Genomic DNA, 14,582 nt, shown 5'->3' with positions numbered 1-14,582 from the left:
CTCTCCCCAACCTTGTAGGAAGGGGTAGATATGATGAGCAGGAAATGATCACTAGGTGAGGCACTGTGGAACGATGAGAGCTGTCAATTAACTGATAGCTGAGCACCGAGAAGGGAGGGCTGAGCCCAGCCCTGGCAGCGACCAATATTTAGCCCCTGTGTACTGGGCTTTACCAGTGTCCCTAAGAAAAAGAAGAGTAGCCAAATGTAATGGGCAAACACATGAATCAGCATAAGCTAAAGGAGAATCCTTAGTCCAAGTCTCAGCAATCTACATACACCTAAAGGGTGAGAAAAGGTTCTTCAGAACAGCAATGTGCACATTTTCCACAGAGTAGTAAAAAGATGGTTTAAAAGAGTTGTAAATGAGGCAACCTATGTTAGATTGGAGTGACCATCCTGTAAAAGGTGAATGCATGTTACACCACAGATCAATAGCTTACAAATGTCTATACTGTGGCACTTTCACACCTACAAGTATGTCCTTTAGGTTGACACCTGCCTCAATGAGGGCTATATGTAACAACAATTACATCTTGACTGATATACTCCAACCAACACATACCTCATGTGTATGGCAGCATATAAAGATTGTTTATTCTTAGTAACAGTATTGTTATAATATATAGATATTTATGCAGCTGTTATTTGTGTAAAGTAATCATATTTTCTTTTCAATTTCTGCTGGCCTTTGAAGGATTTTACAATGACCTTATACCTCAGACATTACTGGAAAGATGAAAGGTTGTCTTTCCAGAGTACCAACAACAGAAGCATGACATTTGATGGAAGACTAATCAAAAAGATTTGGGTGCCAGATGTGTTTTTTGTCCATTCCAAGCGATCATTTATACATGATACCACGATGGAAAACATTATGCTGCGTGTATATCCAGATGGGAATGTGCTATTCAGCCTAAGGTAAGAAGACTGCAGATTGTCTTACTTCATGCTGAGTGACTGATTAACATTTTTCATTATGGAAATGAGTGCATGTATGTTTTTTCCAGTTTATAGAGCGGCTGACTCTATAGGAGTCAGGCTGTGTGGCTATCTTTTCCATCCATATGTTCTGAGCACATACATGCAAATAGAATGTTCTCTATGGGAGCTTGGAGACCATAAAAATTACAAACAGCTGTTCTTGTCTTTTAGAAAGAAAAATGGCTGAAATTATTACAAAGTACTACGATAAAGTTTGGAATCTTACCACATAGATTTGAAATATATCGGGTGATAAGCAGATGGGGATAGAAGCTAAAATGTTTAAACATTGCACTAGCCTGTGGCTATGAAAAATTATTTGAATTTATAGATGTGGCCCAACCAGTCAAGAACCATGAGATATGACTAAAGGAACAAAGTAGAGCAAAATGAGGAAATAAGATTGTATTTCAGGTTTGTGGGCTTTCTTTCCATAACAGGAAAGGCACTTTAGTGAATAAGGAGGGTCTTATGCCGCGGACACACGATTGGAATTCTCATCGGAAAAAGCTCTGATACTTTTCCCGACGGAATTCCAATGGAATTCGGCTCAAGCTGTCTTGCCTACACACGGTCAAATCAAATTCCGATCATTTATAACGTGGTGACGTACAACACGTACAACGTGACTAGAAAAAGGAAGTTAATATAGCCAGTAGCCAATAGCTTCTGTCTCGAAGTTGAATCTGAGCATACGTGATTTTTGGCGTGTCGGAATTGCATACACATCTTCTCCAAATGTTCTAGGGAAGTGCAACTGGGAGTAGGTACTGGAGGAGGTAGACATGAAATGTATTGAAGAAACAACTAGCAGTTGCAAGGCAGGTCTACACAGTCTTTTAACTAATCGAAAGTGCATACAACCAAGGGTGAACATTGTACCTTGGCCTGGGGAGCTAATGCAATCAAATGCCCCTTTCACAGCAGGCACATATTTCTGTGTGCTAAATGACAAGGATTATTGTGAGACACCTTTTCGCATCTTTCAGAATTAGCCTCTGTCATGGTTATGCAATAGAGTTTGTCTGCTTACCTGTTTCCACGTGTTCATCTCTAGAGACCAGCCAACCCTCACCTGACTGCTTTTGTAATCCATCCTCTGGCATGACTCCACCCTACCTCCCATCAGAGAACTCTATATTAACCTGTGCACTGCAGGCCAACCCTGCTGATCAACCATTGTGTATTCCTTTGTGTGTTTAGCTTCCTGTTACCTGCCGTGTGCTCTTCTGTTGTTCCGTTACCGACTTTGGTGTGTCCTTGACTATCCCTGTTTGCCTGTGATCCTGACCTGTTGGCGTGTCCCTGACTATTCCTGTCTGCTTGTGGCCCCGACCTTGGCTTTATCGCTCACTATACCTATCCTCCTGTTGCCTACTGTGGGTGCGAGCTGGGGGACCCTGGGGGTCGCGACCTGGAGCCAGTTGCAGCCAAGTCCATCCTCACCACTAGAGGCTCTGGTGAACACCTGCTGGCTCTAAAGCCCCGTACACACGAGAGGGATTAAGTCTGACAGACCTCCAAAGGAGTTCCGCCGGAGTTCAGACGGAGTTCCGACGGAGTTCTGGCGGACTTTTCGACCGAACGGACTTGACCACACACCATCACACCAAACTCCGACGGAGTCGAACGTGATGACGTACGACTGGATTCGACGTAGGAAGTTCATAGACAGTAGCCAATAGCTGCCCTAGCGTCGGTTTTAGTCCGTCGGAGTAGCACACACACGAGCGGATTTTTCGACGGGGACCGGGTCCGGCGGAGTTCCGTCGGGAAAATTTGAAGCATGCTTCATTTCTAAAGTCCGTCAGACTTTGGCGAATCAAAAGTCCGTTGCAGCCCACACACGATCGGATAGTCTGACGGACTCAGTCCGTCGGAGTTTGGATGTCGAAAAGTCCGCTCGTGTGTACGGGGCATTAGACTCCGCGCCTCAGGGAATCTTACACTCTAACCTCGGTGGGATCTGTCTCCCGTCCGCAGCAGTCAGCCTTAGGGTCCACAACCTTGCGGTGCACTCCTGATCCCTACGGTGTGCATCTGTCACCTCGCCTCAAGGTGACCTGACAGCCTCCTTTGCAGCTTTTGCCATGGACCCAATCCCATAGTCGCAAAGGAAGTTGTTGCTGGAAGACTTCCCTGTGCCAGATGATGAGATTGCAAGATTAAGTGCCGGTTCACACAGGGGCGACTCAGATCCAACTTCAAGTCGCCCCAAGTCACCTCAGGTCGCACAACATGTAGAAATCAATGTAAGTGAATGAGAGCTGTCTTAATGCATACTACTGAAGTCGCTCCGACTTCAGAAAAGGTTCCTGTACTACTTCAATCCGACTTGTAGGCGACTGGTACCCATTGATTTCAATGGAGGTCGCCTCCATGTTGGATCTCCATCTATACAGAGGCGACTCTAAGAGAATTATCAGCTCTCAAAAGGAGTTCCCCCCCTCAGAGCTCATTCTGTGATTGGCCACGGCAAGTCGCCTGGCCTGGGGCGACTTAAAGTAGTGTTGTAAGTTGTGTCCAAGTCACGTCAAATCACGTCCAAGTTGCCTCCAAAAGTCGTGTTGCCCCTGCGTGAACCGAGCCTAAAGTGATGTTGCCACCAAAAAATAAAAAATAGTTAAAAAAATTAAATAAAATAATTGTAAAAAAAAATGTTTTTACTCACCTCTAAATGCCTGTTGCTAGGGGGTCCCTCGTAGTCTGACTTCTTCAGTGCCCGGGCTGGTAACATCACTTCCCCTCACGCCGCACAGTCATCTGGGACCTGTCACGTGTCCCAGATGACTGTGCGGCGTATCACGGCACCCTGTGCCACTTGTGCATGTGCAGTGGGTGCCCGGCTGTGAAGCCACAGCCGGGTGCCCACAGTAAGAATGACAACGTCGCGAGCGGAGCAGGGAATGAGGGGGGCTTCGTTCCACCTGCATCGCTGGACCCTGGGACAGGAAAGTGTCCGATTATTAAAAGTCAGCAGCTGCAGTATTTGTAACTGCTGACTTTAATTTTTTTTTTTTAGGGGGCACCCCACTTTAAATTGATTATAAACCTATTTTTCTTAAATAACAAACATATAATACTTGCCTGAACCAAAGGAGTGCTTAGGTGATAGATTTGCTAATCTTTCAAAAGACCTTTGACCAGCTGCAGCTAAATTAGTAGCCATTTTTTCTTCATTTGGATTTAAACAAAGGGATATTGATTATTATATTTGAAGAGGAGTTCAATAGAAATATAGGAACAGGCCTGGTTTTATATTTTTAGTGATGCTTAGTAGATAAAGTTCTATGAATACTTCTTGTCTTGCCAGTTGGAGGTAAATAAAGAATGTTGATGAGACTTATTTTAAATGTTTTATGTATATTGGTTTTGCTTATGATCTTTTGATTTATATTGAGATTTTTTATATAATACAGCATTTTTTTCTTGATGAGTAATTTGGCGTTAGATTAAGATTTAAAGTTTTCTAAAGTGTTTTTTTTTTAAATTAAAATAACAAACATGATATACCGTATTTATCAGCGTATAACACGCACTAGCATATAACACGTACCTCAAGTTTAGGAGGGCATTTTAAGGAAATAAGTTTTAGGAGGGAAGTTTAAGGAAAAAAAACCTTACATTTAAATGCCCATCAATGCAGCCTTATCAGTGTGCATCTATAGCCTTGTCCACCATTCCAGAATGATCAGTGTCATTTGCAGCTTGCCCAGCACCGTCTTCAGCCTTGCCCAGTGTCATTTGCAGCTTGCCCAGTGGCGTTTGCAGCTTTGCCCACGTTTAAATTTCCCGCCGATGAGACAGACCGAGCGAGCGCTGCTGAAAAATACCGAGCGCCAACGAAAAAGGCGGACTGCTCGACTCAGCTCGCAGTCCCGCCTCCCTGCTGTTTCTGGAGCGAGTGCTGCCGAAAAAGACCGAGCCGACTGTACTGTGTACTCGGCTCGACTCCGCTCGCAGTCCCGCCCAGTCTGGTTGGGACTGCGAGTGGAGCCGAGCCAAGTACACAGTACAGTCAGCTTGGTCTTTTTCGGCAGCGCTCGCCCCAGAAACAGCAGGGAGGTGGGACTGCGAGCAGAGCCGAGCAGTCGGTTCGGTCTTTTTCGGCGACGCTCTGTCTTTTTCCGCAGCGCTCGCTATTTTTCAACGCCGCTCCCTATTTTCGGCTCACAGACAGTGGGGATCGGCGTATAACAAGCACCCACAACTTTCCCCCGATTTTAAGGGGGAAAAAGTGCGTGTTATACGGCGATAAATATGGTACTTATCTGCTCTGTGCAATGAAAACTTGAATCTCCTCTTCTGGGGTCCCCTGCTGGTGATCTTGGCTCCTCCTATTCTGTTTCTGACCCCATAGAAAGACAATTTTTTTATGGGGGCAGTCCTGCATGCTCAGTCTGTGTGCGTCTATGGACACACACACACAGCATGACACGGCTCTGCCCCCTGTCCCTCCTCACATGCTTTGACTGACAGCAGCAGGAGCCAATGGCTCCCCCCTGCTTCTGAGTCTCCTGTCAGAAAAGAGAGAGAGAGAGAGAGAGAGAGAGAGAGAGAGAGAGAGAGAGAAGAGCTGCTGCAGACAGGCACAGCGCTGGATCGAGATTGGGGTCAAGTAAGTGTTTAGGGGTGGGGGGTAGAGTGTAGGCACAGACACAGGAAGGTTTAGCTAATGCAGAAAATGCTTTAAGTTTAAATCCATTTTGCATTTAGAACTACTTTAAGATATTTTCTAAGCATGACTTATTGCAGAGTTTTTTTCTTTACATGGTATATAGAAGTTTCAGCTCTGGATCAACTGTGCACAATAATTAATATGACCTCTATATTAATGGTCCTGTTACTGATTGGTTTTGTGATGTGAATATGCAGCTTAACTTCTTGAATGTTGGGAAATTGTATTGTATGAATAAAGGAAATAGATGCATGACTTATATACAATGTTGGTGAGATGGTCAGTTAGGACACAATAAGCAATAGATTATATAGTATAGTATATACTATAGTATATAGTAGTCCACGGACCAGATCTGAAAAAGGGGCCAGATGTTTTTTCTTTACCCATCAGTAGTAATATGCATTCATTGATGAAAGGGGATAAAGTGTGTGATTTATTTATGACTCATGGCAAGCTCTGAGTTGAGTTGCATCTTGATATAGCGCAGTCCTTTACCCCGAAGGGTCCTGACGCGCTTACAAACACATACTAGGGCCAATTTTTTAGAGACAGGATCTGATTAACCGCTAGCCGACCAGCCGCGGACGTTATGTTACTTCGGTAACATAAACAGCCACTAGACTGTCCTTGCGCGCCCTGCCGGACGCGCGCGTGCCCCCCGCTCGCTCCCCAAGCTGATGCGAGTGCCCGGTGGTCTCGATCACCGCCGGGCTCCCGCGATCGCTCAGGGCACACGGAGAACCGGGAGCTGTGTGTTTCCGGTTCTCTGAGGAGTGAACTGACAGAATACAGTGAATACAGAGTATGAACAGCGATCTGTTAGTTTTCCTGCACAGTCCCATCCCCCCTTCAGTTAGGACACACATTAACCCTTCACTGCTCCCTAGTGTTAATCCCTTCACTGCCAGTGAAATTTTTACAGTAGTCAATGCAATTTCGCTGTATTAATGCCAATGATCCCAAAAATGTGTCAAAAGTGTCCAACGTGTCTGCCATAATGTCACAGTCACGATAAAAACCGATGATCGCCGCTATTACTAGTAAAAAAAAAAAAAAAAATTGATAAAAATGCCATAAAACTATCCCCTATTTTGTAGATGCTATAACTTATGTGCAAACCAATCAATAAATGCTTATTGCGATTTTTTTTTTTTTTTACCAAAAGTATGTAGAAGAATATGTATCAGCCTAAACTGAGGAAAAAAATTTTTTTTTATATATTTTTGGGGGATATTTATTATAGCAAAAATTAAAAAATAATGATTTTTTTTCAAAATTGTCACTCTATTTTTGTTTATATCACAAAAAATAAAAAGCGCAGAAGAGATCAAATACCACCAAAAGAAAGCTCTATTTGTGGGAAAAAAAGGACATCAATTTTGTTTGGGAGTCACATCGCACGACCACGCAATTGTCAGTTAGGCTGCTTTCACACTGCAGCGGGAGCGGCATCGGCGGTAAAGTGCCGCTATTTTTAGCGGCGCTTTACCGTCGTTTTAGCGGCGGTGTGCGGGCGCTAGCGGGGTGGTTTTAACCCCCGCTAGCGGGCGAAAAGGGGTTAAACCCGCCCGCAAAGCGCCGCTGCAGCGGCGCTTTGCCGGCGGTATTGCCGCGGTGTCCCATTGATTTCAATGGGTAGGAGCGGTATAGGAGCGGTGAATACACCGCTCCTTCACCGCTGCAAAGATGCGGCTAGCAGGACTTTTTTCACCGTCCTGCCAGCGCATCGCTTCAGTGTGAAAGCCCTCCGGCTTTCACACTGGAGTTAAAGGGGCCGGTTTTTTTCAGGCGTTACACAGGCGCTATTTTTAGCTCTGTAACGCCTGAATACCGCCCCAGTGTGAAAGCAGCCTTAAAGCTACGCAGTACTGAATGACAAAAAGTGGTCTGGTCTTTGGCCAGCCAAATTGTCCGGGGGTTAAGTGGTTAAACTACCAGCATGTCTTTGGAGTGTGGGAGGAAACCCACGCAGGCACAGGGAGAACATGCAAACTCCAGGCAGATGTTGTCGTGGTCAGGATTTGAGCCAGTTACCCTATTGCTGCTAGATGAGAGTGCTAACCACTACACCACTGTGCTGTCCTCTCAAACCATCCTTGTTAGACTGGTATAATGCCTTCAGAAGAAACTGTAGATGTATTAAAGATTTCATTAAAAAAAAAAAAAATGTGGCTATGCTAACACTTTACATACAGCACTCACACTTCCAGCCACTTTCATCTTAAAGCGGAGTTCTGGCCACATTGTATTTTTATTTTTTTTCAGGTATCCGAGCATAATGCATTATTAACATAAAGAACGATTTTATATGTTTGCTAGTGGATGTTGATAATATATTTATTTTATACTCACAACTTAGTAAGTCCTCTTCTGGCCATTGCCGTGATGATTGTGGGCATGTGAAGCCCAGTCGCAATCTCTTCCTTATCGGTAACCAGCATGCACCTCTCGATATCACTCATGCGCGATGCTCCGGCGTCCATAGAGCCGATTGTTTAAAAAGTTGCCATAACAATGGGTGGCGACGGGGGAAGGTTGTTATGGCAATCGCCTTAAATCGCATAATTTCCTGTCGGGAAATAACGGGATTTTTGCTCACAGTACTGCCCACAGACTCCTGGGAAGTTATGACTCGCATTTCCCAGGAGCACAGGCAAGGGAAGAAGTGACAAGGAGGACATTTTTTTCAGGGTGGAACTCCGCTTTAAGTTGGTATATCTACAGAGAGTACCATAAGTCTGAATACTGTGGTACTCTAATACAGAAACAGACCTCTATCCAGCTGATAAATGCCATCATTATGATTTATAAATTAATTACATTTATTTAAGAGGTATTATTATCAGTGAACAAAGATGTATAATTTTGGGAATATATTTTACTATTAGTAAGAAGTATAATGGTTTTAAGCGGTTGTCAGGCATAATCAGTGTATTGCGTGGGGTAGGTACTGTTGGAGAACTGTTTGGTTCCTAATAGTCTTCATTTGCAACACATTTATAAAATGGTGTGATGCCCTTGTTTCATTTTGAATTTTCAAGTTTTTGGATAGACAGATTTACTTAATTTTTTTGCATATTCGTTGGCAGTAAAAACCAGGAATATAACTACTTGGGAATAGTTTTAACTGCTGAATTCTGCAACTGACATTGAATATTTTATTTATGACAGGTATTTATATAGCACCAACAGTCTACACACTGTTTTACATACTGTACCTTCCCATCGGTCCCTGACTTTAAATTGGGAGTAAACTCCCTTGTATGATTTTTACCTATAGGTATGCCTATAATAAGGCTTACTTATAGGTACAGTAAATATCTGCTAAATGTGCATCGTTTAGCAGATATTTACTGTAGATGCAGCCGGTGACATCACCAGCGCATTTACTATAAAGGAAAGGCATACCCATGCCCTTCCTTCAGAGCCGTTCCATAAACAGTGACTCCCATGTGCGTGCTGAGAAATCACCCATCGCTGGATCAGATCAGCCATCGCTGGACCCCGGAGAGATGATCATCCGTCGCTGGATAACAAGAGTGGATTACCACCGCTGGAATCTTTTTTTTATTGTTTTTATTTTTAATAAAGGAATTTTTCAAAAGTGTGTTTGTCTTATTTAACTATTTTTTACACTTTCTTTGTGAAATGGTAGGGGTACTTTTGTACCCCCTTACCATTTCAAACAGGGGGGGCGGGATCTGGGGGTACCCTTGTTAGAGGGGACTTCCAGATTCTGATAAGCCCCCCACCCGCAGACCCCCACAACCACCGGCCAGGGTTGTGGGGATGAGGCCCTTGTCCCCATCAACATGGTGCTTTGGGGGGGACCCCAAAGCATCCTCCCAATGTTGAGGGCATGTGGCCTGGTACGGTTCAGGAGGGGGGACGCTCTCTTGTCCCCCCTCTTTTCCTGCGGCCTGCCAGGTTGCATGCTCGGATAAAGGGTCTGGTATGGATTTTGAGGGGGACCCCCACGTCAATTTTTTTCAAAAATTTGACGTGGGGTTCCCCTTAATATCCATACCAGACCTGAAGGGCCTGGTAATTGAATTTGGGGGAACCCCACTTTTTTTTTTTTTATCAATGACTTTCAATGAGTGTTCTCTGTATTACGGGAGCCAACAATTCATTATAGCCGCGAGTGATTTTAAATGACTTTTTTTCTGCAGAAATGACACTTTGTGCAGGGACAGTTCTAAGCACGGGAAACATGCGCTCTTTCACAGGCATACTATAGACACCCCCGGTACGAAATTTAAAGGAATATTACACTTTTATTGTTTCACTTTAATCATTATTAAAATCACTGCTCCCAAAAAAACGGCCGTTTTTAAAACTTTTTTTGCATTGATCCATGTCCCCTGGGGCAGGACCCAGGTCTCCAAACACTTTTTAGGACAGTAACTTGCATATTAGCCTTTAAAATTAGCACTTTAGATTTTGAACGTTCGAGTCCCATAGACTTTAATAGGGTTCTAAAATTCACACAAAGTTTAGGTCTGTTCGCAGGTTCTGGTGCGAACCGAATTGGGGGTGTTTGGCTCATACTTAATCCAGAGAATAAAAACTGTTTCACAACTGGATTTAACAACCCCCAGATAGACCTCTCTCACTAGGCCTAGCAGCCGGTGGGGTGCTCGACAAAGTCTCTGCCACAGACTTGTGAAATACACTTGAGTGTTACTGAGGGATGTGGATAAATTTAAAGAAATGACATACGGTACCAGTTTCTCTCAGCCGATCCGGCGATACCATATGATTGTTGATCCAGGTTGCGTCCTTCAACTAAGCCTCCAGACTCCTCCAGAGAAACCAGCCTTGCGCACGGACTTCTCCTGAAAGAGTCCTCCCCTGGGGTTCTTCAGTTGCTGGAACTCTCCCTTCAGATGAGACGGCACTGGACCACCCTTGGATCAGTAGGCTCCAAAATTCGCTCGGGCCTGTCCCTGCAGTTGCGTTGCCTCAGGCCAGCCGGCCCCGAGACTCAGGATGCATAGTTCCGCACCCCAGGCCAGGAGGGCCATGGGGCTGGGTCAGGAGGACCACCAGAACCAAACAGACAGAAAACATTCCCCCGCCAACGTGGAGTCAGTCCCTTAAATACCACTCCCCAGAATGCACAGCAGGAAAACACTCCCACTGGGCTTGTTCCGAAAGATAAGTGACATTCAATGCACCCAGCTAGACTGCGCTTCTACTCTTGCCGGCAGTGACAGCGACACCTGCGGTCAAGGAGAACCCAGTGCAACCCAGCTGGTCTGTTAATGAAACCAGAAATTTAGAGAAATAGTCCCGAAGCCCAACTGTGGCTTCAGGCAACTTAACTTTTCAAAAACCATAGTGCCTGCTCGTCAGGAGCCAGCGCTACATTTACTATCAACAGGTATGAAAATTTCTGTCTCTCAAAGCCACCAAGATGATTTATCTAATTTATTTGCACAGTTTAAAACCATACTTTTGGTACTGACATTGACAGCTTGTTAACAGCTTTTAGTGGCCAGCATAATCCACTAGAATGGTGTCTCTTTATTGATTCAATAAAGAGGAGGGCCACTCTAAAAATATAAAATAAAATTGCATAAAAATGTTCCTAAACAATTGGAGGGAAAAAATATATATTTTTTTAACTTGCCAGAAATGCTTGTTGCTAGGCAGATCGTCCAAATCTGCCTCTTTCTATTCCGTGATGATCCTCAGTCTTCTCCTCCTCACGTCGTCTTCTAGTGAATGGGGCATGGTGTGTGTTGGGAACTGTGTGTGTCCCAGAACACAGCGCGCCCCATTCACAAAGTGCTGCGCCACTCGTGCATACGCAGTAGGAAATGGGCAGTGAAGCCGCAAGGCTCCACTGCCTGTTTCCCTTCGTTGGAATGGCGGCACCAGGACCCGAGAGCCGAGGGATGGCCGGCCTCGGGCTGCCGACATCGTGGGGACCCTGGACAGGTAAGTGTGCTTATTAAAAGTCAGCAGCTACAGTGTTTATATGCTGACTTTTAAAAAAAAAAATCCTGGCTGGCCCTCCCCTTTAATATTAAGCCTCAAGGCTCAGGGCCGTCTTGTTACACAATGTACAATTTTCAATACATACTGGCTATGCTGCACACATTAAAGAAACATTGGAAAACATGGAACTGTTGTTGAAGCACATCCAGTACACCAGGTACAACCGGAATGTCTATGGAGATCTAAAAGTAGTAGCTATGATGTTTGGAACGCAGCTTAAATATACCATGTATACATTCACAAATAGGACAGGCTTGTAAGAGAACTTCATTACATTAAAAATAAATGGCCACTCCAAAAGAATTTGGTTCTAAGACAGAAAAATTTGGCACATGAACCATTTGTTTACCCAACAAGATTTTTGCCTCCGCTTCACATAAAACTCAAATCTGATGAAAGTGATGAACAAGGAAGGTGAAGGTTTTTGTTATTTGAGACAGACGTTTTTGTTGGTCCACAGACCAGATATGTCATCAGTGATAAGTGTTTTGAAGATATGTTCTTAGGGCCAGAGAAAATCACCTGGTGGCCATTCAAGAATGTAATTGAGAATTTTCATGGCAGTAACAGAGCAGCAAACTTTGACTTTTTTCCTGAAAATCGAGGTGAATTCACTAGGGAGAGACTGAGGGGGCCGACCTTCTAGAGCGAGAGGTCACCATATTATCCCATGGACTGTTAAAAGAGCTATTCGCCTGTTACTGACATTGCTTGCAGGGACTAAGCCATTGAGAGCAGGAAGCTCATATGACCTTGTTTTAGCTCAGAGGTCCATCAGATCTGGTAAGAGTTTGGATTGGCTGGTGGAGGATTAGTCACCTTAAACGTTGTCAACAGGATTCTTTGTGTATTCCCTCAGGAGGTGTTTCCCATCACTGAAGAACTTTAATTATTTATTATTGATCTTTCCTTATATGTGTATGAACTTAAACAATGCGCTGCACATACATATATATATGTGTGTAACACATCTATTCTATTCCTAATGAAGATAATTGTGTTTGATCTATGGCTGCATTAGAAATGTATGCTCATCTGATGGCATTACATTATATATATATATATATATATATATATATATATATATATATATATATGTATATATATATATATATATATATATATATATATATATATATATATATATATGTATATATATATATATTAGAAATATCACATGGCCACACTTGTATCATGAGAGAGTGCACAGTCCTACAACAAGTTATTTAGAACAAATACAGTATCTCACAAAAGTAAATACACCCTTCACATTTTTGTAAATATTTTATTATATCTTTTCATGTGACAACGCTAAAGAAATTACACTTTACTACAATGTAGAGCAGTGAGGGTACAGCTTGTATAACAGTGTAAATGTGTTGTCCCCTCAAAATAACTCACACAGCCATTAATGTCTAAACCTCTAGTAACAAAAGTAAGTACGCCCATAAGTGAAAATGTCCAAATTGGGCCCAGTTAGCCATTTTCCCCGATGGCATGTGACTTATTAGTGTTACAAGGTCTCAGGTGTAAATGGGGAGCAGGTGTGTTAAATTTGGTGTTATCGCTCTCACTCTCTCATACTGGTCACTGACCTTTGGAGATGCAGCACCCTGATGTTTAGGCAGGGCTGCTATTAAATTTAGTTGCCAGGTGATTGCCTTGGCCAATTGTTAGGAGATCAATTGATTTCTCTCTAATTCTGGACTTGTTGCACTTTTCTCTTCTGTCACTAGGTGGCAATGTAGCAAGCGACATTGCACAAGACAAGGGAATAGCAAGGGGAGATTAGGAATGAATGGGTGTCTCAGCCAATGGGCAGGGATTTTCTTGGGTCCTTTGGCCTGCTGGGAGAGCCTATTTATTTGGGTGGATCGGGGTTCTGTGCCACCTGGACGGCTGTCTGGGTGAATGTGTGTCATGCTGCTCTGGGCTGCTAGGCCGTAAGCCTGAGGCCTATCCCAGGGACATCTGGCTGCTAGGCTGTCTGAAGGCCTATTCAGAAGCAGGAGATCAGTGTAGGGTTGGGACTGTGGGCTTTTAGTCCAACCAGAAGTAACGGTTCCACCGGACGGGGAACAAGTTGTGGTCGGAGGTATAGGGGAAGCTGTCTCCACTAATGAACCATCCACCTTGGTGACCGCTGTGAGTAAGCCGAGGCCAGTACCAGAGCAGACTTCTCACCAGCCGGGAATGGTGAAGAAGTGGGAAAACTTCAGCAAGTGCCATGTCAGGGACCCAGCGGGACAGCAGAGGGATTGCTTGCAGAGCATCAGTGAGTACCAAGCCAGGGACCTAGCATGTCAGCAGGGGTGATGCTTGAAGACCCAGCAGGGAAGGGGGGATGATGCTTGAGGAAGATACTGAGTGCTAGCAGTGGAAGAGCTCAGGGGATCCAGTGGCTATTGGATCTGAAGTCTAGTGAGAGAGACTGGGAGCTCATTGAGTGAAGACCCACAGTGAGTGATTGTGGGGTAAGCTGAGAACTGTTCGTATTGCAAATAGTTGGATACAATTACAGTGTCCATCCTATACAGAAGTGGTGTCCGGCTGGAGACCTTCACCTGTATGACTGTCTGCCTATAGAAGTCTCGGAGTCTGCTAATTAACATTGCATCTACCTAAGGGTGTCCTGGTCCTAACCCTCTCTCCCACAGTTCTGTTTAAGAGACAATAAATCTCTTTCCATTCAAAAAGTGGCACCCACCCTTTTCATCTTGCATTACACCCACTATGCCTCATAACCCATTCTATACAGACGGATGTCAGCTGTCCCTGATTCTGGAGGTCACCATTAGGCCTAAAGGGGCCCGGGACTTTGCTACAGAGATTTTCACTGTGTTTTCAGTGCTCACTCTGTTTTAGCTGCCTGGTTTGGTTTGAATCCTGGAAATACATTGATCACAGATTAC

The 14,582-nt window shown here is 44.2% G+C and overlaps 1 protein-coding gene across 1 annotated transcript in view; it reads left to right on the top strand.

Annotated features, from left to right (window-relative positions):
• The window catches only part of GABRR3 (gamma-aminobutyric acid type A receptor subunit rho3), a 105,815-nt gene that overhangs the window by 26,855 nt on the left and 64,378 nt on the right, over positions 1-14,582 (top strand). Inside the window, exon 4 of the mRNA XM_077480182.1 lies at positions 697-920. Within this exon, the coding sequence (XP_077336308.1) occupies positions 697-920 (224 nt within the window). The remainder of the gene's footprint in view (positions 1-696; positions 921-14,582) is intronic.

This window comes from Lithobates pipiens, unplaced genomic scaffold, assembly GCF_037356315.1.
Source record: "Lithobates pipiens isolate NorthernLeopardFrog02 unplaced genomic scaffold, aLitPip1_a1.2 Scaffold_16, whole genome shotgun sequence".
In the NCBI taxonomy this organism is placed as follows: Eukaryota; Metazoa; Chordata; class Amphibia; order Anura; family Ranidae; genus Lithobates; species Lithobates pipiens.
This window is presented reverse-complemented; position numbering and strand designations above follow the sequence as displayed.